Source organism: Epinephelus moara, chromosome 24 (assembly GCF_006386435.1).
Source record: "Epinephelus moara isolate mb chromosome 24, YSFRI_EMoa_1.0, whole genome shotgun sequence".
Lineage (NCBI taxonomy): Eukaryota > Metazoa > Chordata > Actinopteri > Perciformes > Serranidae > Epinephelus > Epinephelus moara.
In genome coordinates this window covers 50,039,310-50,066,238 of record NC_065529.1, presented here as the reverse complement: position 1 = coordinate 50,066,238, position 26,929 = coordinate 50,039,310, and the positions used below count along the sequence as shown (strand labels likewise).

The 26,929-nt window shown below is 41.7% G+C and overlaps 2 protein-coding genes across 3 annotated transcripts in view; one reads left to right on the top strand and one right to left on the bottom strand.

The window, feature by feature from the left end:
- The window catches only part of pcbp4 (poly(rC) binding protein 4), a 536,281-nt gene that overhangs the window by 323,175 nt on the left and 186,177 nt on the right, over window positions 1-26,929 (top strand). The gene's annotated exons all lie outside the window — the stretch shown is intronic.
- On the bottom strand, window positions 1,924-23,616 carry sdc4 (syndecan 4). 2 transcript variants are annotated; one of them, XM_050037728.1, is made up of 5 exons: window positions 23,343-23,616; window positions 7,306-7,543; window positions 7,155-7,198; window positions 6,725-6,923; window positions 1,924-5,952 (listed from the first exon to the last, which is right to left on the bottom strand). In XM_050037728.1, exons 1-5 carry the CDS (start codon window positions 23,394-23,396, stop codon window positions 5,801-5,803), a joined length of 687 nt encoding a protein of 228 aa, XP_049893685.1. In that variant the 5' UTR covers window positions 23,397-23,616; the 3' UTR covers window positions 1,924-5,800. The 2 variants fall into 2 exon arrangements, with proteins under 2 accessions (XP_049893685.1, XP_049893686.1); XM_050037729.1 differs by having other exon boundaries at window positions 7,306-7,540; window positions 23,343-23,615.

Sequence of the window (26,929 nt, the reverse complement as noted above, 5' to 3'; positions counted from 1 at the left end):
GGACACAGGTGAGTCCTGAGCACGAGGGACAATGGAGGAAATCTGACACCTGGAATGTCGTCAAAGGGCTGGGAAAGTCACAGTGTGGCCTCGACTCTCAAGCACCACAACACTGAGGTGCAGTGGTGGAAAATAACTAAGTACATTTACACAAGTGCTGTGCCACAGTACAGTTTTCAAGTACTTGTACTTTACTTGAGTATGTCCATTATATGCTTCTTTATACTTCTACTCCACTGCGTCTCAGAGGGAAGTATTGCACTTTTTAAGGCACTACATTTATTTAAAACGTTTTCAGATTCAGATTGTTAATTAAAAAACATGATGATACATTTTGATGTACTTTTACAGGTTAAAATACCCTGCAGTATATAACGTACTTGAAATGAGATCCACTTTTACCAGCTACAACATTTAAGTCATACACACATTAATGCATCAGGAATTATAATCCAACAATATGATGTATATTACTCTAAAATAGCAGTTCTGAATAGTTGTAAATGCCGGATTTTCACATGTACCTGTGTATTTCTACACTGTTGTGTTGCTGGTTTTACTGAAGTAAAAGATATGAGCACTTCTTCCATCGCCACTGAGGTAATATGTGATCTTGGAATTGATAAACAACCAATAGCCCCTATTACACATCCTGTTCAAGGCGGGAATTTCACGCAGTTATTCCGTGTTGCTTTTCTGTATGAAGGTACAATCGCAGAATGGGGGTGACAGAGTTATCCCATCTTTAAGTTGACATTGGAGGAGATAACAGCACCAAAACAACTTCTGTCTAAGGGAGAGCCAGCAAGATGGGATCATGGGTGTCATGGGTGCCACTGTGGGAGATTAAAAATGTAGCTGATAGCAGTTAGCAGCTAACTCAAAGAAGAACAGCAGCAGAAAACATCCGCAAATAGTGAAAACAATGATGTCCAGGAGCTCCTTACCCTCCAAGCAAAGGACGAGATCAGCTGCCATATAACAGGGACGGTAAATGATTGTTGTTGCCACGTTAAAGCCATTGTTATTATTTATAAAGCGCTGCTGGCGCATATGTCATATGTCACACTAGAGGCCAACACTGTTGTGTTACATGTCACACGTGCATGTCTCTTTTGCTTCTGTGATGCCAGCATGCTGTCCAAGGGCTCATTTGTGGTTGTTGGATATGGAGACAGAGACAGACGGATCCTTCTGTCTGTACTATGGATTCATTTTGTCCATATTTGTGCACGTTTACTGAAAGCTTACGGACACAGATAAAACAGAGCAGAGATCTTGGAGGCAGTGCAACGTAGTTCAAGCAAGATACGACGGTAGGAGACGACAAATAACTTTAAATAACGGTCAAAATAAAATGATAACAGGATTCGCACACATTTTCATGGACAAAATTTTTGCACAACTTTTCAAAGACCAATTATATTTTTTTCTCCCACTTGCCTGGTGTTTTTTTCAAACATATTAGACTCAACCTTTATTCTAACATAATTTAAGCTAGCCATCATTCATGAAGGGAGAAATGGAATACGGGGACAAGATGAAGAAACATACGTGATGGTAAAAAAAACGTCAGAGCTACGTCATGTCGACAGCTACAGAAAATAAATTTGCTGTTACATCACATTATGTGGAAGGTTATCCACTGAATATTACTTAATGATAATAATAATAATGTTTTAAAGTAAAACCAAACCTCATATTTAATCAGCAATAGCCATGAAATGTATAACGACCTCTGTATGAAGCGGTTTTCAGAATTAGTGGCGGGGTCCGCCATTCCAGTAAAGGGAATTTCCCATTGTTTGTTGTTACCAAGTCAGAAGATAAGCGCCCAAGAGGCACCGTGTCAATTGACTCTTCCCACATGATTTTTTCACTCAGTAAACATCGATACAGAAACAAAGACAGCGTTTTAAAATGTTAATGTGCATAAAAATAGCTTTATTTCCAATAATAAATCAGAACCTGCATGCAGAAACCAATGATTCATTGGCTTCTCCACTCCATTGGTGATTCACATGTGGTGTTTGTGACATTAAGCAGCAGAACATACGTTATCTCTTCCATGCTCGTTGACCAGACCCGAGGCTGATTACCAACTGAAATGTTTTTTACTGTTTCCTCTTCCTTCTGCTCGAGGCAGCTGACCTCGGAGATATTCACTCCCTCAAGAAAAGACAGTGAAGTTGATTCATGTGCTGACAGATTAAGTCCAAATCTAATCAGAATGACTCCTCTGAAGTCAAAGTCAGCTGACACTCGCTGACACACTTACAGGAAGCAAGTGTTTTCTTGATTGAATTCTTTTGTTTCTCGGGAGGTAAAAGGCCTTGAACCAGTGTCAAGATGTTTCTGTAACTGCGTGGCAGCTCATGTAGGCAGCGACCTTGAATTTCCAAATACATGCCAGCAAATGTATCAGCCTCCATTTAGGCTACAAAGCAAAGACCAACAAAAACAGCTCCGGCTGGTAATCAGCCCCCGTCTGCTCCTGACAACATGGCTCATCGGCACAACATCCCCTGAACAACGAGATGAACACCAACCACATAAGCAATCCTTCTACAAACAAACAAAAACATAAATACAAAAGCAACAAAAAAGTCTAAAAGATAATAGAAACTCTTACAAAATAAAAAGTTCCAAAACTATTTGCCTCTGAAAATCTCAAACTAGTGTATATAAAACTTTTAAAATCACATATACAACAGCTTAAAAAGGGGGAAACACCCCAAACCTGAAAGAAGGCAATAAAATAATTTGACAGTTAAATTAATACAAAAAAAGGGAACAAGTTGATCTACTGGAGGAAAAAAAAAAACACTGGAGAACAATGAGAGTTAGTATTAGCATTGGTAGTATCAAAACAGCATTTACATTTACAGTAAATCACATGAATGTTACTGCTGAGGGGAAACAAAAATAAAACAGGAAAAACAATTTGGCATTTAAATATTTGGTAGGTATTTTTTGTCGCCAGGATGTGGCTAAGTACCAAGTTTATTTTTTTTTTTTCAGTTTTTGTTAATTTTTTTAAATGACTATATACAGATCCTTGGTAGAGCAGTCTGTGTGCTGCTGCGTTCAGCTAAGAAATGTGAGCATCAAACCTGTTCATCATGGCTTTAGTGAATGCTCATTGACCCCATAATGAAAATATAAAACTGTCACTAGCTTATTGAGAAAGCATCAACCCCATGAGTTAAAAAAAACAACAGAAAGTACCAAAACTACCAGTTTCTCCGATCACAGAGCTTAAAAATGTCTTTCACAACATTTACTGGATCATGAATATGAACGTTTGTACATGTTGATGGATAATGAGCACCTGATGAAGTGGAGAGCTTCACAGATAGGAGGCAGTGTTGAAGGAATAGTTCGACATTTCCGGGAATTTGGGAATCTCATGTCTCTGTGTTAAATATCAAAGTACATCCAGTAGCCAGTTAGCTTAGCACGAAGACTGGAAATGCGTGGGAACAGCTAGCCTGGCTCCGTCCAAAGGTCTAAAAATCCTCCAAAGCTCGCTGAAACGTAAATGTAAAAATGACAAATTTCCATTTTGAGGAGATTATGTGGCCGGACTATTTCTTTACTGGAAGATCCCTGAAATAGTCTGGTGCTTAACCCTTCTGTAAAACAGGAAGTTGTTGCTTTTCCTTTTCGTAGGTGTCAAAGAAACGAAATACTAGTGATACGGTTCCCACACCTTTTTACGAACAAAATTTTCAAAACTTTTCTGTGGCTTTTCAAGAACCCATCATTTTTTCCTTGCCAAACTTGCCTGACGCTTTTTGAACATCAGATTCAGACTCTACTCAAAACATAATTTCAGCGGCTAAAATGAATTGAAGAAACGTACATGATGGTAAACGAAACATCAGAGCTACATTACGTCAACAGCTACAGAAAATAAATTGGCTGTTATGTTACATTACGTGGAGGGTTATCCCAGGACAATTGCTGTAACAATGTCATTACACAAAACTAAATTCCATGACTTTTCCAGGTTTTCCATGACCGTGGGAACCCTGTAGAAAGCTACACATCACAATCATGTCATATCGGAGGCATCGTAATCCTTAAGGCCTTCACATAACTTCCAAGTCAAAATCACGCCCTAAAAAAGTTATTTTAAATATCTGAGTCTGTGCTTTATAAAACGGAGGTAACTGAAAATGTATGCGAACCCAAATTTATTGGATATAGTGGTCCATCATCGACATACAGTATCTTAATTTCTGACTTGTTGACAGAGCCAGGCTAGCAGTTTCCCTCTGTTTCCAGTCTTAATGCTAAGCTAAGTGAAGCACCTACAGGCTGCAGCGTCATATTTAACAGACACACATCTGCACCCACGTCGTCCCCTCTCAAAATGTTAAACTGTTCCTTTGAGCTTGAATGTCACTGTGAAATAGGGTCAGCAGCTGCAGTCGCCATGGTGTTGAATCTCCCTACACACATGACTGAGCTGTGTATGTGCGTGTGCGTTTGTGTGTGAGGAATGTAGGTGTGTCACCCTGTAGGAGCATGTTTGTTTGACTCCAGTCGAGTTCACCATAATAACAGAAAACAAACCCTGGAGGCACAGCGGTAATTATTACAGTGGTAAAACATCTTGCAAACGGGCAGCAAAGGACAACACACTGCGATGCAACTGTGTGTGTGTGACCCGGGTCATACAGTATTTGCAAATTCTTTTTCTGGATTAGTTTAGCTTAGTTATCAGGCTCTACGTGCCAGGCTGACGGGACTTTCCCCACACGAGGAGATACAGAACACGCCAGATAGTTAAAAAAAAAAGAAAAGTCTTTTAAGGTTGTTTTAATGAACTCTGCTGCATCTGAAAATGTACACAACATGAACTGAATCATCTCACGGAGCTCGATCAGGCAGAAACAATGATTTGCAAATACGTCTTGACCCTGGTTTGACTGTCTCTTCTCTCACTGTCACTGTAGGAGCACTGTGAGGATACAACTCTCTGGGACTCTTCACATCAGTTTGAACGAATGACAGAATAAATCCACACAGTGATGTATATTCTCTCAAATCAAAATGAATTTTCAACAATGTGGGCTCAATTCTTTCCCATCATGACGGGACCTTTAATAAAAAACTGAAATCTCTCTGCATTACGAGGAGTTCTTTTAAAAAATTCTACTAAAAATGTTCACATATAAGTCACTTGCTACAGTAATGTGAGAAGCTGCAGTCCAAGAAAACAGGTTCAGAGGAATAACAGAGAGGGGAAATAAATAACTGGACTGTTAACGTGTACCGAGACAAGAATGACTGCACAGTGTTAGTGTTTTTAACTGGAAGGTGGGGAGGAAGAGGAGGAGAGAGGAGTTTGAAGTTCTCTGAGTCCTCAGATGTGAAGTTCTGTTGTTTTTTCTCTCGACATGGGGACAAAATAATAATAAAAAACACAAGACATAAAATGTACCGCAGCTGAAATCGTCCACTCCTGTTGCTCGTTTTTTCCTTGTTTGACAAAACCAAAAGAGAGGGACGTGAGGACGAACAAAGCCTCTGATTGGTTAAGAGAGCACCAATAATATAAGCATACATCAGGAAGGAGGAGTCAGTCAATCGATTGTGTTGTCGGGGCTTCTCTCCTGATTCGTTAACGAGCGTCAATCCACTGAAGAAAAGTGAGGAGGAAGAGGAGGAGGTATGATGATGATGATGATGAGGCACTGTGAGGCCAGACGCTGGCCCTGATTGGGTTTTAAGGGTTAAGGGAGTGAGGTGTGTGTTTGTGTGTGTGTGGGGAGGTGGGGGAGGTCAGGGTCTATGCGTAGATCTCTGTGGTGGGGGCTTTCTTGTAGATGGGCTTCTTCCCCAAGTCGTAGCTGCCCTCGTCCTTCTTCTTCATGCGGTAGATGAGGAGGAGGATGAGGAGGACAGCGAACATCAGGCCGACGGCGCCTCCCGCGATCAGAGCTGGAAGAGACGAGAAAGAGACTTTTAAATTAAGACAATGAGGATTCAGCACAGACAGAAATGCATAATTTACTGTTGAAAAAAGGTAATAAAACGCAGTGTGTTTTATTAAAATACTCAGCATGTTGCAACATATTTAAAATCACAACAACACTGTATTGTGATAATATCGTATCGTGGATCCTCTGGTGATTGCTAGTAACTTTTCCAACGGTCACCTCAGCTACAAATCCTGTCTGTTTTTTGTCTAAGCAGCTCTCAAACATCGCTCCTAATTAGTCGGCAAAGAGTTTGAGAGAGAGACTGAATAAGTAACAGAGTTAAGTTCAATACAGCTGATATTATAGTCAACACATCAACACTTCCTCAACGACCTTGTGTAGAATTACACAGCTGAGGAAATGTTTTTGTAATTCTTTTTCTTGCCCTGTAAAGATTTCTAAATTCCTGTTTTCTTGATGCGGTTGTTGTGTAAATAACAGGATATCCTCGGCCCACAAACTTTCGTCTCAGGGACTTTTGTCTTGACAAGATACGTTTCAGACAAAACACAGAGGCCTCAACAACAGCTCCATTTACTCTCTGAATAAGAAGACTGATGTTCTCATGAATATAAAATGTTTTCATTCAAACAAAACCAGAAACCTCCAACAATCCTGTTTTTGTGCGACTTTAGAGGCAGAAAATACTTCTGATCTTTTTAAACCTAATGTCACTTCTCTTCACTGCTTGAAGATCAAGACATGGACAAACAGTCGGGGTGCCAACTGACCTGCGAGGACCTCCGTCTTGTTAAAGATGCTGTCGTCGCTGGCGTGGGACATGAGGACGTTGGAGGGGTGCTCCTCACTGGGCTCTGCCTCGTTCCTCAGTATGGGGATTTCGTTACTGTTCCGGACGACGGCCACCTCGTCGACTGTCGGCTGCACCGGGCGCTCAACCTCTGGGATCTTGTTGTCGTTCACGTCAGGCTGAGGATGAAGGGAGGGATTTAAAAACACTAAGTCAGTGAGTGGAACCAAGGCTAACCACACTGTGTTTAGATCATTTTGCTTTGGTCTAAAAACAGGTCTGTAGTATCATGAAAAAGCTGAGTGGAAGTGGAGAAATTCAGAACACTTAACTGGGACAACGACTGGTTTCTTTCTGTTAATTATGATTATTTATCTTAAAGCAAATCTTAAAATCTAGAAGTTTCTCACCTTAACTGATGGTTTGGACTCTCTCCCAGGTGACGCAGTTGTCGCTGTAGAAAGAAGCAGATTCGTCATTTAATCTGAAGTGTTCACTAATAATTACAAGAGAAACTTCAGATTTTAATTTAAATGTTCTTAAGTGTTTGTAGAGACTGACCTCCGTCACCAGATCCAGAGAACTCGTCGTACTCCTCCTCATCCTCGTCATCGTACAGCGGGTAATAATCATCATCATCTTGATCATATTTGTCGTTTTCGTCGTCTTCGTCGTCCGTGAAGCCGAAGTCTGAGCCGTTAGGGGAGTCTCCTGATGACTCCAGGCCATCATGGTGCGTTGACATGGCGACCGTCTGTGTCGTCTTCATGGGCATCCATGTCTCCGTCTCCCTCACCTGCTGGGACACCAGAGACAGAGTAGGGGTCAGAGGGATCCATTCAATAGTCTGGACCAAGACATGCTACCTTCCATAGAGCCTTGCCACTAGGCTCAACAATCACACTGAGAAATCACCCTTCATCACCTAATAACATTTTGGAAAGTTCACCGGCTCAACCAGGTAACGCCTAAGTTTTTGAAAATTCTACAGATTCCCATTTGTGAGTTTTTTCTTTAACATTTAATCAGACAAAGCCACAAATTAAATGATTTGTGATGATCACTATGCTCTGTTTATTCACCAAATGATTAACTGTAAAAACAGTTTGCAGATGAACCAGTTATGAAAATAACTGTTAGCAGCAGCTCTTTGTGAATGAGGAGACGTCCCTGTCCAGCCTGTGGAGCCACTGTGGCTCTGATCACTATGAAGATTAACATAATGAAGACACATCGACCTGCTCTAATCACATTAGCACACTTAATTTCATTGACCATTTGCTCAGTAAGCAGCGTGAATGGGATTAAAACACAGGGCTGTCGAACAGGTTCAACACACACACACACACACACACACTTAATCAGCATTAGGGCAACACTAAACGGGGGGGGTTAAAACGAGGTGAGAACAGCTCAACACCAGCGGCTTAACTTGCAGAGCGGCTCGTTCAAAAGCTTTCAAGTCTTTCAGGTTTTTTATTCGCGCTGAAATACCTGAACACTTCTCACACCATTCACACCAATCTGCTTCTGATGTTTTAAGTACAAAGTGAAAGTCAGACAGCATCAGCAAGCACTGGTCTGATTTACTGCTTATCTCTATATTTTAAATTGAATATTTGGGGGTTTGGACTGTTTGGCAGAGAAAACAAAACATTTGAAGAGGAGTTTGAGCTCTGGTTGATGACTTGATGAGACTAAATGACTGAACGATTAATTGAAATACATAAGCGACAGATTAAAACTGAACAACTCTGTCTGGAAGATGCTGGAGCTACTGAACCTGGCCTGATTGATAACTAAACACGCACACACTGAGGCAGACAGGCTGATGAGACGCTGTGACAGGAGCAGCCCGTCATTGTGTTTTGTTGAACAGAGAGAGGACTGAAGATACGAGAGCGAGCGGAGCAGTGCTGGAAGCTTTTTTCAGTGAGACCTTCCATTTACTGAGAACAAAAGCTGACCACAAATCACACTGGAAACATGCCTGGGCTTCCCACAACATCCTCATTTACCCCCCCGCCCCCTCTCAAACACACACAGATTGAGTTCTGTTGACATCATGAGTTCTCCTCATAATTACTTCCATCTGAGTCCTGTGAGGGGTCTTCATTTTAAGGGCTAGCTGGTGGCTAAGCCCGCCTGGGGCCTCAAAGCATTGTGTGTGTGTGTGTGTTCTCAAATACTTGGCATAGTAACGCTGCTTCTCTCTTTAAAAGTAGCCTGTATGACCAGAAGGAGGGGAGAGAATGCCTAATTGTGACTGCACAAGAGCTTCAAACAAGGGCGGCCATTTTACTGTGACTCCTCAGAGCAACAAGGTGCGCTGACGAAGACCTGAGTGTTTGCTGTCTTACATTTTCTGGCTTCTTTGTTTTTAAAGTGACTCTTCCTTTATTCCTTTTTGATATTGTTTCTGTCTGTGTGTGAGTTCTTCTTTCAAAAGACTAACAGAGACACAAAGATTCAAAAGAAAACCCTACGTACTTTTATACTCTATTACAGTGGTTCCCAAAAATTGTTTATTCTTAACTGGTTTAAATTTGGAGATTATTTAACGTATGATTATATTAAAGTGGACATTATTACATTTTTCAGTCAGTGTTGAGGTCAGTTTAAATACTTCTGACTGACTGTTTCAATTATTTACATTAAGCTAACTATTTAAATTGTTTTTACTTTTAGCTAACTAGTTCGATTGTTTACCTTTAACTAACCTTTTCAATTGTTTACTTATAACTATCTAAAAGTAAACAGCTGGAATAACAATTTCAATTGTTTGCGAGATGCTTGCTATCCAAACTTTTTATTTTTAGCTATTTCAATTGATTAATTACAGCAAACTAATTAATTTATTTACTTCTTGCCAAGTATTTAAATTGTTTGTGAGAAGCTTGTTATTTATATTGTTTACTTTTAGCCAACTGTTTAAATTGTTTACTTATAGTTAACGGTTTCAACTGTTTCTGTTACCTTTAGCTGGACACCTGTTTGCGCTTGCTAACTAGTTTTGTTTTCTTATCAAAATCATACCAATCTGTAAGTCCGAGTTTCTCCAAAATCTTTCCACGTATCCCGTGGCAACTATAGGAGGAACCCCCCTGGGGTCCACGTCCCCCTGGTTGGGGACCACTGCTCCATTCTGTCCTTATTTAAACCCTGCACATGGACACAGGGGCGCTGTGATCCTGTGTGTGTGCATGCTTGCGTGCCTTTGTGAGTGTGTGTGTACTTAATCCTAAGCCTTAAAATGGTGACTACTGGCTCTTCATTTCCCCACTGCCATTCAGAGTGAAGTCGGCTGCTGCTGCGGCGTGCTGGAACAAGCCCGCTGAGTCACATTATCGGAAACACACTCAGATGAGATGATTCAGATGATAATATGGATCCATCTGAGTCAGGCTCATCCAGCCGTGTGTGCTAGCATGAGTCATATTCATTCAAACACTCATATTCTACATCATTCCCTGAGGTGCCTTTTACTCTGTGTACTACTTTGTGGTTTGGGATATTTAAAAGGCCCCGAAAGACAACTTTTTTTATCAACTTTATAATCCTACATGAACACCAGACTCTCGAAACTGCAACACTTTGCTGTCTTACCTGAGGAATTTATACATCTGTGTTTCTGCTCAGCTTTGGTTGTTGGGTAAGCTTTATTTCAAATGTCTTTATTTTCTATATAATTTCTTGGATAGAAACTCATTTGGTACCCGTTACAGGGAAGGTATTTTGTCTTTCACTTGTTGCCTTGTTGGATAAAAACATATTTTCTGTTCAGCCCAAGAGTTTAAAAAACAAAAGTACCATTTGTGTATTTCATTTCCACACAGAGTTTGTCTGATAAGCGAAAGACAACAGGCTCAATACCCAGAGAAGCCAATATGTTTGTCCCTGTCAAGGTCCTGGAGTGTCAATAAAGCCCTTCCTCCTGGCTGCCCCTGACCTTTAAAGCCCCCTGTGGTGAAATGTGGACGTACATTTGTGTCCTGGGGAGATGTGTTTAAGGAACTCCACCATCTGCAGCCTTGTGTGTCCTAAAACAACAGCATACTGTCTTACAGCCCGCCCTGAGACCTGTCCCAACAGGCCAGGTTTATTCAGTAAGACAGAGCAGGAAGAGACGGATCAAAAGCTGAAGGATTTTTGTTATGATGGCAGCCACTGAATTTACTATCAGATGTGGGGGATATTCCATCTTTACTATATTCTCCCAGGAAGCAGAGCTGGGATGGGATTCAGGCCAAGTCCCTGTCTGCCGGGACAAAAACAAGCTCACTCTGTTCCCAATCCAAAAATGTATTCAGGAACAACACACCCACAACAGAGAGCAGGGGATGAAACAGGAAGTCTCTGCTTCACACAAGTCAGATCTGAGCTCCGTAACAGCCTGAAGACATATCAAAAACCCCACAAAAAGGATAGAAGCGATGTGACACTCTACTGCTGCACAAATATGCCTCCATTTGACACCAGCTATCATCTGAACCAGCACAGACTGGTGAAGAGAAAGGGGAGAACAGCCTGATTAGTGGTTATGTAACCACGTCAACATGAAAATCAGCTCTCACATGGTGAGTTTACACCAAACGTGGGCCTGTCTGATTTGTTGCTCAGTCATGGCTGCCTGCTATTGGATTTCAGTGTCAGTAAATCTCATAAACTGTATAAAATCTGTTTTATAAACTGAAAAAATGACACAAGATACTCACTGTAAAATATGAAAATAAATATCAGCCAGGAGTCCATCTCACACTCTACAAACAATATATATTCATTCATTGGCAGTGTAACCAAACACTACCATTATCCCCGAGCATGTCTGCCGTGTACAATCTGAGAGGAAAAATTGTCACGCCCTCATATTGAGCCTAATGTGTTCACAACAAACAACCTTAATGGGCACAGCAACACAAAGTTTGGCTACGTGCTTTGCAGCAGAGCACACTGTGGTCCAGAGGGAAGCCACAAAAGGCTGACCCGATATCCTGGAGAGCTGAATAACGCACATCATGTACAGTAAATACACAAGAATGCAGGGGTGTGCTGCCGAGGACTTTAGGAAGGTTTCCCAAAAATGTGGATATCCTCAAAGCTCATGATTACTCTCTCTGCTAACCATTGTTTTCTGGAGAAACCAAAGGTATGTCCATCAGGCTTTGAAATATCGTGTCAGTATGGTATAATCAAAACCATATCTCAGAGCTTAACTCTTGATTTAAAGCTGGTTAACCGCATTATTTGTCAGCCATTTTAAAAAGCCACTTACGACCCAAACAGATCACCATTTTGTCCTCCCCTCAGTGATTCATGGCCTCATATATATTCAGCCTAATGTGCAACAACTGATAAGCAGCCGGATGTGGATTACAGCCAAACCAAATGGATTAAATGGAGAGAACTGGGAAATAATATTTCCGTTTGTGGTATTGTACCACAACAGACAACGACAATGGAGTTCACCACTCTCCATTTCCAAAAGCATGAAGGATCCAGTCACTACAAATACTGGCAATTCAGTAAAACTCCTCCCAGTATTTTATTTCTTGAATCTCTTCCAAAAACAGATAAAGACTCCTGCTCTCATAAAGACTTTAAATAGCCCAGATGACCTTTTATCTGGAGTCCTGGTCTGCCACGAAGGTCAGAGTCAACTAACAGCCAAACAAAGCTTTTCCTTGTTTAGTGAAATTGCAGAGCGCGTTTGGCCTCGCTGTGTCAAAGCAAGTCTGAGACCATCGGCCATGTGACCTCGACATCACAACTGACGAAACAAACAAACCTTGGTCAACAGATTAAACTCTGCAGGATGTGAATCAGAACGCAGTGTTGAGAAAAGGAAAGAATGCCAACATGTTAACTACTGCAGCAGCTCCACTGTGAAAAACAGGCTGGTATTTACAATGAAAATCAATATGCAAAACATTAATTGTTGCCTGAGACACGTCTTGACTGGAAACCACTTTCTATTTCTCCTCTAACAACAACAACAACAACAACAAACAATGATTTTTTTCATTATCAATGAATCAAACAGCACAAAGTCATGAAAAATGCCCATCACTGTTTCTGAAAGATATTCAGGTTTACCACCACGAGACAAAACAAAAGGCAGCATATTCCAAAGAAAAGGAAGATAGCACAAGAAAATATTTACCATTAAAAACAATTATCAATATATTTACAGATTAAATGGTTCAACAAGAAAACTATGTTTCACCACTTTTTATTACAAATAAATATTGTTAATTTGGGAATATTTGTGCGTTAACACAATTTGTAATTTTTGTAAATTTGTCTCTCTGCAGGGAATTAACTTTTGTTCAGGAGAATCTCAGGTTTCACTGATGAAATGGTCTGGTCTGATGAAGGAAAGCCTCCACAGAGATGATAGAAACTGAAATAAAAAGCGTTGTTTCCCGTCTTGCCCCACTCTAGTCTCTTGTCCTGTCCTGTCCTGTCCTTGTTTATCCTGCCTCTCTCAGCATGGAGGTCCTAAACTTTCCAGTTCCCCAATTGTCCGCATTCACTGAAAGGCAGTCTGTCAAGACACCCGCCACCCAGCCTTTGGGTCTGTCCCTTCCATTGACGCTAAACAATGCCAGTGGACTCCTCAAGAGCATATCAATGACCAAGGTAACCGGGAATAAGCCTCCAGCAGCCTCCCTTCATTAAACTGGGGAAACAATCCCTCCATCTGCCGGCACACAGAGAGGCATCTGGTCCATTCACACGGCGGCGTGGAGGAGGTACAAAGTATGAAAAGACAGAAAAGAAACACCAGCACGCAGGAATGTGCTTCCTTATTCTTTGTGATGCCCAACGTCTCTTGACCTTTTTAAGAAAAGACAGTTATTGTGGTTTTCTAACCTTTTTTTTCCCTCCTTCGTTCATGTGATGTTCAGCTGCCGGTTTTGGTCGGAGATGACCTCAGGGGCCAAAATTAACTAAAATGGACGAAATGGTTTTGGAAGATAATCTGGATCTGAAGTTTAAGCTCTTTCATACCTCCCGTCTCTCCTTCCTTCCTTGTCAACTACTTTTCTCTTTTCCTTCACTGCCTCCATTTCCCATCCTGTTTTTCAACTCCCCCCTCCCCCTCCTGCTGCTGGGTGATACTTGAACCAACAAGATTTGCACCATGTATTGTGTCGCCTGGTCTGCTTGTAAGATGCACTTCTGACCCCTGATGTAACTCTGCTAAAGGGCGCACACACACGTCAGATAAACCGTCACAAATCTACTTCAGGAGTCCAAGTTCTTGAGTTTATGGCATATAATGGCGCCACAGCAAGTGATCTATTATGGGATCATTACTTTGTTAAAACCATAAAGTCGAGTGTTTTATTCAGAGCTGCTGCTCCTACATACAGTCAGTCCTTCACAAGGCCTGAAAACAGCCCACTGACTATTTCCATTATAGGCCTCATTTGTCCTTTAATAAACACAGAGCAGAGCTGCATGCTGGACTTCACTGGAACTCAACACACAAAAACACACACCTACCTTTGCCTTTTGCTCTGAAAGCCAAGCTCTAGATTCCTTCTACCTACGCCCGCTCTATCTATAGCTGCATTTCCACCTACCAGCACTATGTGAGACTCTATGGCAACATGACACACACAAAAGTCACAGCGGCCTTGATACTGTCAACGTACAGATGGAGAGGTTGGGCTTGTGTGATAAGATCTATAGACATAATTGCTACGCAGCTATAATCAGCAAACTATGTGATGAACTCAGCTGTTTGAGTCAATCAGGGCTGTTCTCTCTTCATCACAAAGACAATTACTCAGTAAAGTGAGTAATATTGTTGCATTCAGCTTTGACATTGGCCTGGACCACTGCTTTTCTGTTTGACTTCTTTCCTGACCGTTCCAGATAAGACTGAAGCTGTACAGGCGGGCCAGCTGTGCAGCAGACAGTGTTGATTCAGTCTCCACTGATAAGCCTAATTGAGTTTTGATGAGCGTCTCCTGAGGGAACGTCCCCAGTCTTATCGTAATGGCCTTTATTGGTCACTTCCTTCCATCGATGAAGCCGTCCTGCCATGGATGGTTCTCCGTTATAACCAAATCCATGACTGATGGGACGAATAAGCCGAATGCCTGCGGCGAGTCAAACTCGTACAGAAGCCGTGCCGCTCTAATGTCTTCCCTACTCTTCCATCTCTTTGAAGTCACTCCCTCAGGCGAGCATATCTCTGCCTTAGATCAAAGACATTACAGTCCAATAGACTCAATGGGAGCTACTGAGGAGTTATTATCAGCCTTAAGATCGACTTCAGGCTTTAAATGGCAGGAAATAATAAGAAAACGGCAGGAAAACAGGAAATATCCATCTAAAACAAATCAACTCAGTGTTTAATAAAAGCCTGAAGAGACTCCAGAATATGAGTCATGGAAGTTTACTGACTTATTTATACTTCTAAGTGTTTTTGGAAACGTGAGGATGTCCATTCATTCATGGTGGGAGATTAGTCACAAAGACTCTGATTCATTTCTAAGGAGAAATGCTTAAATCGACTCTTTATCCTACGGCTGTGGATCAGTCCAATTTCTCGCTCATAATACCAGTAAGCAACCTTCACTTCAGCTCCACTTAAATACTAAAAAGGGTCTTTGTTTGTCCTGAGAAAAATGCAAGACACATCATAAACAAGTCTCATGTTAATTTAAATTACAGTCAAATTAAATGCTCTTCTCACACTGGTGACAATGTTTAATCACACTTGCTTGAGAGATCTCTCTAATGTTGGTGGTTAATCTTAATCCAGCACATATAAATACATGAGCTGGCCTGGCTCTCAACATGGGCCAAGTCACATTATGAATAACCAGTATCAGAGACAAAACTTTGAAGTAAAGAAACTTGTTTAGTATGAATTTCTGGTACTAATTAACCTGCTGAAAAAAATGACTGTACTCTGAATTTGTATAGAGCCATCAATGCAAATGGAAATGTTCTTGCCTGACTTGAAGGGAAAATTCAGATTTTTTGAGGTGGGGCTGTATGGGGTAGTTATCCATAGACAGTGTATTATTACAGTGGATGTCAATCGACACCCCCACAGTTTGGAGAAGCAGGCAGGAGTCGGATACAGAACATTTTTATCCACCTCAAACAATAAATGAACAACTTACGAACATGCTATATTGAAAGTATTTTCAGTGCTTTACCTTGTTGTCAGACAGCCCGTTCAGACAGGGAAGCTGTTAATGCTTCAGTTCCCTATCTATGCTTTCATCAAAGCTACCAGACTCCATTAACAGAAACAGTCATTTTAGCTTGCTGGACACAGTAGCTGCTGATCTGCTGCTGCTTTGATCAAGTGAGTTTGTTTGTGTTATTGTGTGACATTGGTGAATCTGAACTAACTCTTTTAGATACCAAAGTCACACAATAACACAAACAAAATAACTGTTGAGAGGCAGCGGTCGACAGCAGCTCCTGTGCTCAGCAATGTTAAATCACTGTTTTTCTCAATGGAGCCTGGCTTTGTAGAGAGTGATACAAGGGCTTCATTTTCTGATTGGAGATCGCTCTCTCAGAGCCAGGTACAGCGGTGGAAATATTCTCAATATAGTGTACTCTCATACTGATATTGATTTTTTTTTGGAGGGACGTTTTGTAAGTGGCTGTCGTACATTTTGCTGCTGACTCCTCCATACTAGTACATTGCTTCACCTCCATTTCAGACTCCTGCCTGCTCCTCCAAACTGACTGACATCTACTGTTGGTAATATCTATGGATAAGTACACCGTACAACCCCACTTCAGAAAAGCTGAACTATCCTTTTAAATATAAAAAGTATCTTCATAATTGTTTTAGCATTTCAGTATTTTTCAAGAAATGATCTAATATCAGCTCCTTAAATGGGAAGATGAGCTGCTTTTCTTCATCAGGAGGGACAATTGAGCCCGGCTCTGTCCAAAGACAAACGTCCATCTCCCAGAATCTCTAAAGCTCACTAATTAACCCTCTATATCTCATTAGTTTACGACTGTTACTTTTGGACAGAGGCAGGCTAGTGGTTTCCCCCTGATCCAAGTCTTCATGTTCAGCTAAATAACCTGGCTTTATATTTGACGTGCAGACACTAGAGCAGTATCAATCTTTTCATCCAGCTCGGCAGCAACACAAATGAGTGCATTTCCCAAAATGTCAAACTATTCCTTTGAAAGGGGTAAAAGCAGAGGAGTGTGTTGCCATCTTCGATAGACCGTATGAAGCTGTGTGTGCCTCTGTTGAGTGAGGCAGTCTGAGGAATGTGTCTCTCTGTGTGGGTCAGCTAAGTAGCCAAGACCGTGGCTCCTCAGCCAGCCACCACATTCCTCTCTCCTCTCTACAATGGAGCCAAGGCACTCTCTGCACAGAGACACACAATTAAGAGCTTGGGCCAAACCACCAACGACTGCTAGGATGGTTCTTCTAGGTTCACGGTTCGACTTATGCGATATCCTGCAGTGAAGTGGCTTTCAAACTGTCAGCAAACGTAGCCCCGCCCTCTCACTAATATGTGCTAAGTATGTTTAAATGAGTCTGGGTTTTAGGGAGGGATCAAATTTACGCAGCGTGGCTCCTTAGGCATTAAAGGGTAAAATTCCTACACTGGATATATTTCACACACCTCCCTGTAATATTTTGTGACGGGCAGTGGTAACAGCTCTGCTGGAGTTGGAAAACTATACATCAGCAACTTTTCCCTTCTCTTTACTTAAAGTTCACTTATGCAAAGAAAATGCACCAACGTCAGCAGGTCATCATTACAGAATTATCTTTATTTCCACTTAAACAATTAGAGGATATGATCTGTAACATGACTGCTTCACAACATGTGGCATGACATAGCTCATCTTAAACAGCAATAAAAACTTCAAGGTTATGGCAGCTCCATCACTTCATGATGAAAGGAAACACTGGTTCACACCCACAAAGGCCAAAAACTACCAAAGTTTATCAGAGCTCAACTGATTTGAAACGAACAAGGTGTCCTCTGTTGTTGACAATACGTTTAGTGACTGTGGAGCCCACTGGGTGAGCCACTGGTGGTCTAAAGAGGTAGACCTCACACACTGTGATACAAACGTGCAGATACACAAAGCGACACAAGAGCACATGAGAACACACACACTAATACTGAGACACATTTGCCTGCACACACGCACACACACATACCACATCAAAGAAGAACTGTATTATTGAGACACATTTGTCAGGAAGGATGTCTGAATGAGGGGAAGCCCTCATACCACCCAAAAGCACTCTGATCTCTGGTGGCTGTGTGTGTGTGTGTGTGTGTGTACTGTAAATGGCATGAGAGGTCTGACAGAAATGACATCAATTTAGCTTTGTTTGCGGGGGAAATCAATTTCCAGAGAACACCACAAGAAGTCCTTACTGCAAAAATCCCCACAATAAACAAGTATCTAAAATTAAATGAAAATAAATGTTCTATCAGGCGCAAATAAATGGCCAAATGTCAATGTTTCGAGATGGCCATCACCTCGGTTTGCTGCCAGTTACTCTTATATGTGATGAAGAAAAGCAGCAAATCCTCTCATCTGATAGAGCACACAACACACCTCTGAGAAATCATCTTTAAGATCCACAACACTTTGACTGTTTCTCTCAAGCCATGTGAATGTCTTCCGAAAGCTTCTGTGACCACCCCTAAATGTGGTCACATGACAGATAGAAATACATACATCAACATTACTGGGATATCTGATTTTGTTGCCCAGCCCTAGGGTGGAGCATTTTGATTATTACATTTCATGCTCCCTCCCTCCAAATTTCAGGTCAGATACATCTGTTCTGCTGGGGGGGGACCACTGAGTGCATCAGCGCTGATAGTTGCTAACACTCTGGCTTCAGGCCTGGAATAACCATCTGTCAGAGTATGACAGGGTATCAGGGGATGAAGGAACGACATCAAACGGCCTCCCTCCATGCTCGCTGATACATTTCCCAATGGAAACACAGCCAGGCTCATATTCCGTGTTCTGCCATGACCCTCTATATTTTTACTAGTCCGCCACAAAGCCACAACAGCTTTACTTTTCAAGAGTGGGGGAGGTGGCGCTGAAGAAAACTGCCGTTTCCCAGGCTGTCGATGTAAAATGTAAATAACACTGGGCTGTTGGTAAATTTATTTTGTTTCAGGGGTTGTGTGTATACACACACACACACACACACACACACACACACACACACACACACCTGAAGAGCTGAAGCAAGTAGACAATTTATCTATTGCTTCAAAAAGGATAGTGATATTCTCAATAGGTAAATGCCACGACACACTAAACAAAAGTGCCTTTCCAAGTGTTCAGCGTGTGCAAAGGAGCAGGAGACCCTATTATGAGTTATTTTCCCCTCAGCAGCAGTTTGTGACTCACAGGATGGATAATGATCAGTTGATCTGATCAGATCAGGTCGATGGATGAGAGGAGCAGCTGCTGCGAGTGAATGCAAACTTTTAGGCCCAGCAGAATGAACGGTTAAGTTTCACGTTCAATGCACCTGACACACTGCTACCCTGTCGCTGCCCCAGCACGCGCTGCACTCCAATAGTGTGGTGCTATATATAACCAAACAGTTTATCCAATAGCTCTCAAATTAACAGCCCAGCTCCAAAAACAGAACATTTATTTGTGGCGGCAGATCTTTTTGTCATGCGGGCCGCCACAAATAAATGAATGTGTGCAAAACCCTGAAACAGATGTTAACAAAGCTTTCCTTTGAGTGAGAAAATAGTCACAAGATTAATCCATAATGAAAATATGTAGTTGCAGCCCTTTTGACTTGTGCCCTGGTGTAAAGGGTCCAGGCTATGTTTAACTAGAAAGTGGCTCCGGCATAAAAGAGTCCAAAAAAAGTTGTATGAAAGTGATATAACCAGAATAGGAGGGGGGTTTTATGGTCGACTTCTGCCCCAAATGTATTCATATAGTTCCCGATACAACTGCCAGAATATGCTGTGGTTGAAAGGGGGTGGAGGGAGAGGGGGGGAATCAGGTTCTCGACTGCTCTCCATCACAGGCAGGAAGGACAAAAACCTCCTCTCTCTGTGCCAACATTCCTCGGCCCAAAGGGATTTTATAGACCAGCGGACAGCAATGCAGGAACCATTATTACATCCTAGTGATACTATTTATCATGCTCCCTCTTTCCCTCCCTCCTTCCCTGCGCTCTTTTCACCGCACAGGCTTTCATGCAAAAAAAAAAAAAAAAAAAAAAACTTCCTTCAAAAAACCCTGGCTCATTCTCGTGCAAATGATTCGGGGGCTGAATGCAAAACCAGTGACATTCCAACAAGATATAACAAATGGACTCAGCCCCAAGGCTCCAAAGGCAACAAGCCGAGGTTTGGTGAGGCAACATGGATTAACTCCGGGGCAAAGAGGATTTTTAACCCTGATTAACCACAGCAGTTGCCATTGCAAGCACATTTGGTAAATTAAGGTGATTTGACACTGCTAATTGAAATGAAAACCACATTACGTGTTAGGAGACTTTTTGCTTGCTCAGCCTTTACTAATTTAAGAAACAAAAAATAAACAGTTACTGTACTTTCCTATCTTTCACCTTCACTCTCTACTTGGTCATGAAGGACTTGTGGTGACTTGTGCTCCCATACATGGGCAGAAAATGCTGAGGTCAATGGAAAAAGCCATGAAGAACAGGATTTGTTTGGCCCGGTCTATCTTGGACAAACTGATAAGACTGCCCATGAGACCTCAGCCTGAGCACAGCATAAGAAATCAAAATGGTCGAATAAAAAGAGTCCTTCTACCTCGGGCAGCAAAAGACTTTGCTAAATGAGGCAATAACTTCCCAAGATTAGAACATTTAAGACTCTTGGCATCCAGTTGATAGGAGAACCAATTCAGTCCATTGATAAAAAACATTCCAATCATGCCTGTGGCTCCCAAAAAGCCTTTGCATTCAGAGCATGATCTTTTGTCAGGTAGCAGAACATTGTTATCGATTAGCTGGGAACGCCAAACCCACATACCAATAATGACCTCAGTGGGTAGAGAAGAAGAAAAGGCTGGAGGGAGAAAGGGAGGTGGAGGGAAGGATTGTCATAGCTCAGAGGCTTAGTATCCATCAAAGGCAAGTGGAGCAAAAAAAAGAAAAGAAAAAAGGGAGAGAAGTCGCAGAGGCCTACGTAAGACTGATCAGACAGGGACAGACTAGGACAGACTGGGAGACGGACTGAGTGATGACTAAAGAAGCATCAGTCGAAATCTGGAGAGTAACAGCTCATTTAAAGAGCTGAAAAAAAAAAAAAAAAAAAAAAGAAACAGAGCATATCTCGGTGGGAAAGCTGTAGGTGCGTCCATGCTAGGCTAGAGGAAAGAAGTGTCCCTTGTGAAAAGGCCCCAGGGCCCTATTGAGATCCCTCCAAGTGTGCAAAATCCCCAAGAGGGCCGGTCAAGGTCACCAAAGGTCACATTCCAGAGGGGAAATCAAAAAAGAGAGGAGAAGGGAGTGGGGGGTGACAACGAGATGAGGCAGAGTGAGCAAGCAGAAGCTACAAGGCGTTGAGGAATGTAACAGATTGTAAAGGCGAGGTGGATCCGAGCAACAGTGAGCGATTCGCTGGGAATCGCTGGCTCATGACATCAACACGCTGGTGGAAAAAAGCCGCCTGAAGGCAGGCAAAGTTCAGCTCTTCAATCTGGGATTAGCGTCCCGAGCGTTTCTGGCTCCACATGGGAAATTTCAATGTGTCATAGTACGTCACAGTGAAGCTCGTGACACCCTCATATTTGAACTCTTGCTTCCTTTCAAATAACTTTAAAACATCGCTGATGTATAACTGATATATTCCAGGCATGTAGTCCATCCTGGAGTGGGTGGTAAAGTCTGTGTTGCTGCTATTCGCCCTTTCACACCATTTGTACTGACCAACTGGGCTTACTGGGGGGCAGGGTGCATGTGTTTGTGTGTGTGTGGGTGGCATCCTCACTGCCTGTATTAGCACTCCAGCACAAACAATTACAAATAAGAACTCAAAATCTGTAAAATATAAGGTGGGACATGGGTAACTAGATGTGTCCTCTACTGTATGTGTGAGCACCAATTCAGGCTCAAACATACAATTACAGGTTTCTTCTTCGTGTAATGCACAAGTCCATCCACATGAAAGGTACAAAGTACAGCTCCTGACCAAATACTGTCTGTTACCACTCTTTAAAGAGTCATTTTTTGGGGACAGTCGTTCTACCACAGACACACCAACATCACATGGCAACACCTTTCTCTAGGGAAAGCAGGACTGGGTCAAAGCACGACAGGTACTTGAATAACACGCGTTTCATGAATAGTTAATGGTGAAGCTAAGCTCGGGTGGCAGCAGAATAATGGTGTCAATAATACACAGGAGAGCAGTCTGACTTTATTCATCATGAAATGGGAGCAAAACAAAAGTGACATAATGTGGAAAAGCCCGCAAAAACAAACCAGGAGGGGTCACGTCCCGAAAAATACGTGCAACACATGACCATTGAAAGTCAGGAAACTACACAGCGCTTGGGAAAAAACATTTGTAATCGTCAACCACCTTCAGTGACGCTCCTCAGCAATCAAATTCTTTTGGCATTAAGTCAGTCTGTTGCTTTCCACAACACAGCAACAGACTGTTTCACTTATCTGCAATCGATCAGTGCTTTCTGAAGAAGGATCTTTTAGTGGGATGGGCACTGAATATGTGTAATACCAACATAATGAGAAGCTTCACGCGTTACATTAACATTAGTATTTTGTTCACATTTTTTAAATTGTATTTTCCTTTTTATGTTTAAGTTTCTGGAACTGTGCAGTACTTGCACTGCTTTTCTCATACTACATGTATAGCTACGCACCAAAACACCAATGCAACCCCCTGTATGTGACACACATGGCAATAAGCTTGATTTGACGTGACTGTAGGTGCTAAGAGAGCAGTAACTCTCAAGTGAATTTTCCAGATGTCAGTTTCTTCACCAAATTATGCAGTAAAACAATAAGACATGCAGATCCACAGTCTAGTAAGCACCTACTTTTTAAATAAGGACAGGGGGGCAAATATCTGACTGATCAGAAAGAGTCATTCATGTAAAAAGAGCAGCCCAGATGTCCCAGTGATTGGCCCATCACAGGCAGGAAAAGTGACTTGCCAGCTACCCCCCATCTGGGCCCCATACTGGATAATAGCAGCAGGCTGTAGATGCCTCTGTGTATGTGTATATGTGTATATGTGTGTGTGTGTGTATGTTCCTCTCCCCCAACCAACACACACTCCCTGGACTCTAGCCTCCACTCTGGCAGTGAAGCTAGCTGGCTAACAACACCGAGGATCAGTGAAGTGTCCATCTAATCCACTTTGTACAACACCAAACCTGCTCTGCGTCTGTATCAGCATGAAACCCCGTTAACAGCCGTTAACAGCCGTTAAATCAAAGCGAACCGAGTCGCGTTAACGGCTAATCCTCACTCGGTTAACCGTAGCGTACTTTAGCTGGCGCTGCCAGTCTGACCGAGGCGGAAAAACCACTTTTATAAACCCTAACTCACAGTTAGAGAGATTTAAAGCACAACTTACCGACTCTGAAAAAACGGAGGCAGATAAAATGAGCACGAGGCACAGGTTGAGCATGGCTGTCCTTTAGGGAAAGTTTTTCAAAAAGTCGTTGAACTGTAGCTGCAGAGATTTAAAACCAGCGGCGGGAGGTTAGTGTTGCTTCAGGAGGCGGTGTGTGTGTGTGTTCCGGTATAGTCCAACAAAAATGCGAGCTGCTGAGAACTGGTCCGCTTTATCACCTTCACTGTGACTTCTTCTTCTTCTCTCTCCGGTGACTTTAACTGGGGCTCCTCCGTTTGATCGGCTGCTATATTTCAGACGCGCAAACTCTCCCCCAACTTTCCTCCAATCAGCGACGAGCTTGTGACGTCACGTTCTCATAACTTACGGTAAGTCCGTCACATTCAACAGGTTGGCCCCGCCCCCCAAGCGCCACAAGCCCTTCAAAATAAAAGCATACACCCGTATCCACAGGTTTAAAGGGGAACACCACCTGAATTGATGATTCCAACATGTTATTTCCATGAACCTGTGATGTCAGAGGGTGTAAAGTCTGGAGCTGCTCACCACACCAGTGGTTTCATGTTTATGTTTGTTTCATTTAGAAAGGGACAGTGCATGTTAATTCAATCAAACTCAAGTTTTAAAGTCAGTTATACTTCTGTTTTGAATCATCACCGTACCTATGGCGTAGGCTCTGCATCAACCCTGTAGCCTGACGTGCACCTCCCTAGAAATGTAACTACACACTGCGGTGACACAGACCTGTCTGTCTCTGTAAGCTGAAACCATTTCCCTCAGTGGAAACAAAGCTTTTATTTACTTTAATTTCACAGATAAGAAACAATAAATTGTGAAGACAATAAAGCCTCCAAAAAAATAGCATTTTAAAGGGATAGTGCACCCAAAAATGAAAATTCAGCCATTATCTACTCACCCATATGCTGATGGAGGCTCAGGTGAAGTTTTAGAGTCCTCACATCACTTGTGGAGATCCAAGGGGAGACGAGGTAGCAACACAACTCCACCTAATGAAGGCTGACGGCNCTCCCCTTGGATCTCCACAAGTGATGTGAGGACTCTAAAACTTCACCTGAGCCTCCCTCGGCATATGGGTGAGTAGATAATGGCTGAATTTTCATTTTTGGGTGCACTATCCCTTTAAGTGCTGTGTGTGATTTATCCTGGCTTCATATGAGTTGAGGAAAGGTTCGCTGGTCGCTAGGCTAATTTATAAAATGTAAAATGCCATAGGCTTGTGCTAATAACGTTAGCATGCTATATTTGTTTGGAAAACGTGTTTAGCATCAGACAGTTGTTTTGTCAGTAAACCTTGTGAGTTGTAATGGAGCCAAATTTTGTAACGTTACCTTTGTTAAATGTTGCTGTTGTCCCTGGCTTCATATAAGTTGAGGAAATCTCTGCTAGCTGCTAGGCTAATTTATACAATGTAAAATGCCACAGGCTTGTGCTAATAACATTAGCATGTTGTGTTTGTTTGTCTGTGAATGCTGCGAGTTACAGTGAAGCTAATTTTTGTACTTGTGTTGTTTTTTTCCAGTTTTTCAGCATAAAAAAATTACGTTTGTCATATGACAGTGTTTTAGTCAGTTGATAACTTATTTTAAGAAGCTGGTAAAAATCCAAAACATTTGTGACATTTTTGACTGAATTAAAATATGTTAGAATATTATAGCCTAAATAAAATAATTTGACCACCAAATGTCACCACAACTTTTGAATTTATATTAAGTTGATTCAAATTAATTATTCTTTTTTTCGAGGTCAAAGCAACTCATGTTGGTTGAACTAAACTAATTTAGTTTGTCTGATGGTTTTTAATGTTGAACCAGTGGATTCTATTTTAGAGTGATACCTGAATTGTCTCTTTGGAGATCAGTGTCTCATTCTATCACAACTTTATATTTTTATTATTTTAGCTTTTTTTGGTAAATAATTTGACTATTTTTATCTATCTATCTATCTATCTATTTATCTATCTGCTTCTGTTTGTCTTCATTAATGACATAACAAGCTAATAATGTGTCGTTTTATAACGTGCCATTTGTCGATAAGCTACAGGCTGTTATCTTATCGGCCACAGTATGTGATTACAGGTGATTGTTTTCCCACCATCAGAGAATAAACACAACTTAAATAATGATTTTAAACTTTGTTGTGGGTGTCCACATACTTTTGTCAATCTCATATAAAATATAAAATATAAAATATCCTACTTTAGGATGTGCATTTGTCGCATGTTTTTTCTCCAGTCAAAACATTATGTGAAAAGATCAGCAGGACGTGTGGTGAAGCTCTGTTTGAACGACGGTCCTAATTCCCTCCAGGAATATTTAAAACTCTGCATGAAGTCATGTTCAATTCGTTTCCAGCTGTTTGGTTTCTGTTTCCGTAAAAGGGAAGTTATATGCCCGTGGGTTTTTGTGCTGCTTCACGGAAATTCTTTGAGTGACGACGTCTTCCGGTAAAAAGTTCCTCTCCCTCCTTTTCTTCCCCTCTTTCACTTTCCTCCCCTCCTCCCCTCTCTGGGCTTCACAGTGTTCCCGTTTCCACATGGTTTTACTCTCCAGAGTACATCTCTGACAGCAGCAACAACATGAGTCATCACGTTCCTGTTTTCATTTTCCTCTACGCGTCGCTTTACGATGTTGCATCATCCATGTTTTCACTTTTCTTGAGCATCTTGGTGAAATAAATTATGGTATGTAGTGTTGTAATACTTATACTGTGCATTGGGCGTGGGCTGTGAGACTTGGTATTGTGGTGTGAAAAGTATTCAGATCCTTTACCTCAGTAAAAGTACTAATGCCTGACTGCAAAAATACTCCACGACAAGTAAAAGTCCTCCATGAAAATGTTAAAGTAAAAGTAGCCTGTAAGTTTAATCGGGAAAATGTAGCTAAAGTATTAAAAGTATAAAAATGTCCCCTGTGACTGTTACACAGATTTACAGTGTATGATATCATTAGATTATTGTGACATTAATGTAAAGGCAGGATTTTACTGTTGTAGCTGTTTAAGGTGGAGCTCATTTTAAACTAATGATTACTTTCATCATGGATTAATCTGCTGATTATTTTCTGCATTAAACGATTGAGTGTTTGGATTGTAGAAATTGTTAAAGTATAGAGATAAATGCACAAGTAGCCTAACTACTAATTAAAGGTCCAGTGTAGGATTTAGGGGGATATACTGGCAGTAATGGAATATAATAAGCATGTTTCTTTAGTGTTTAATCACCTGAAAATAAGAATTATTGTGGGGGGTTTTAAACTCATTGAGCTGTTTATATCTACACAGGGAGCAGGTCCTCGTCTACAGAGATCACTGTGTTGCACCGCCATGTTTCTGCAGTAGCCCAGAATGGACAAACCAAACATTTTCTGCGAATGTTGGGCCGTTTTGCCGGCAAGCTGCGAGCGTTTACACACACAGAGCCGGATTGGCGAGTTGATCCGAGGTGCCCAATTTTCTGCCTCGTAGGGTAGACATATTGGCGGAACCCTTTAAGTTTAAACAGACCGAGGCGGCCTTCCGCAACGGGAGGGGCCTTCTGATGACTTGTGGGAGGAGCTGTTGATGACGCC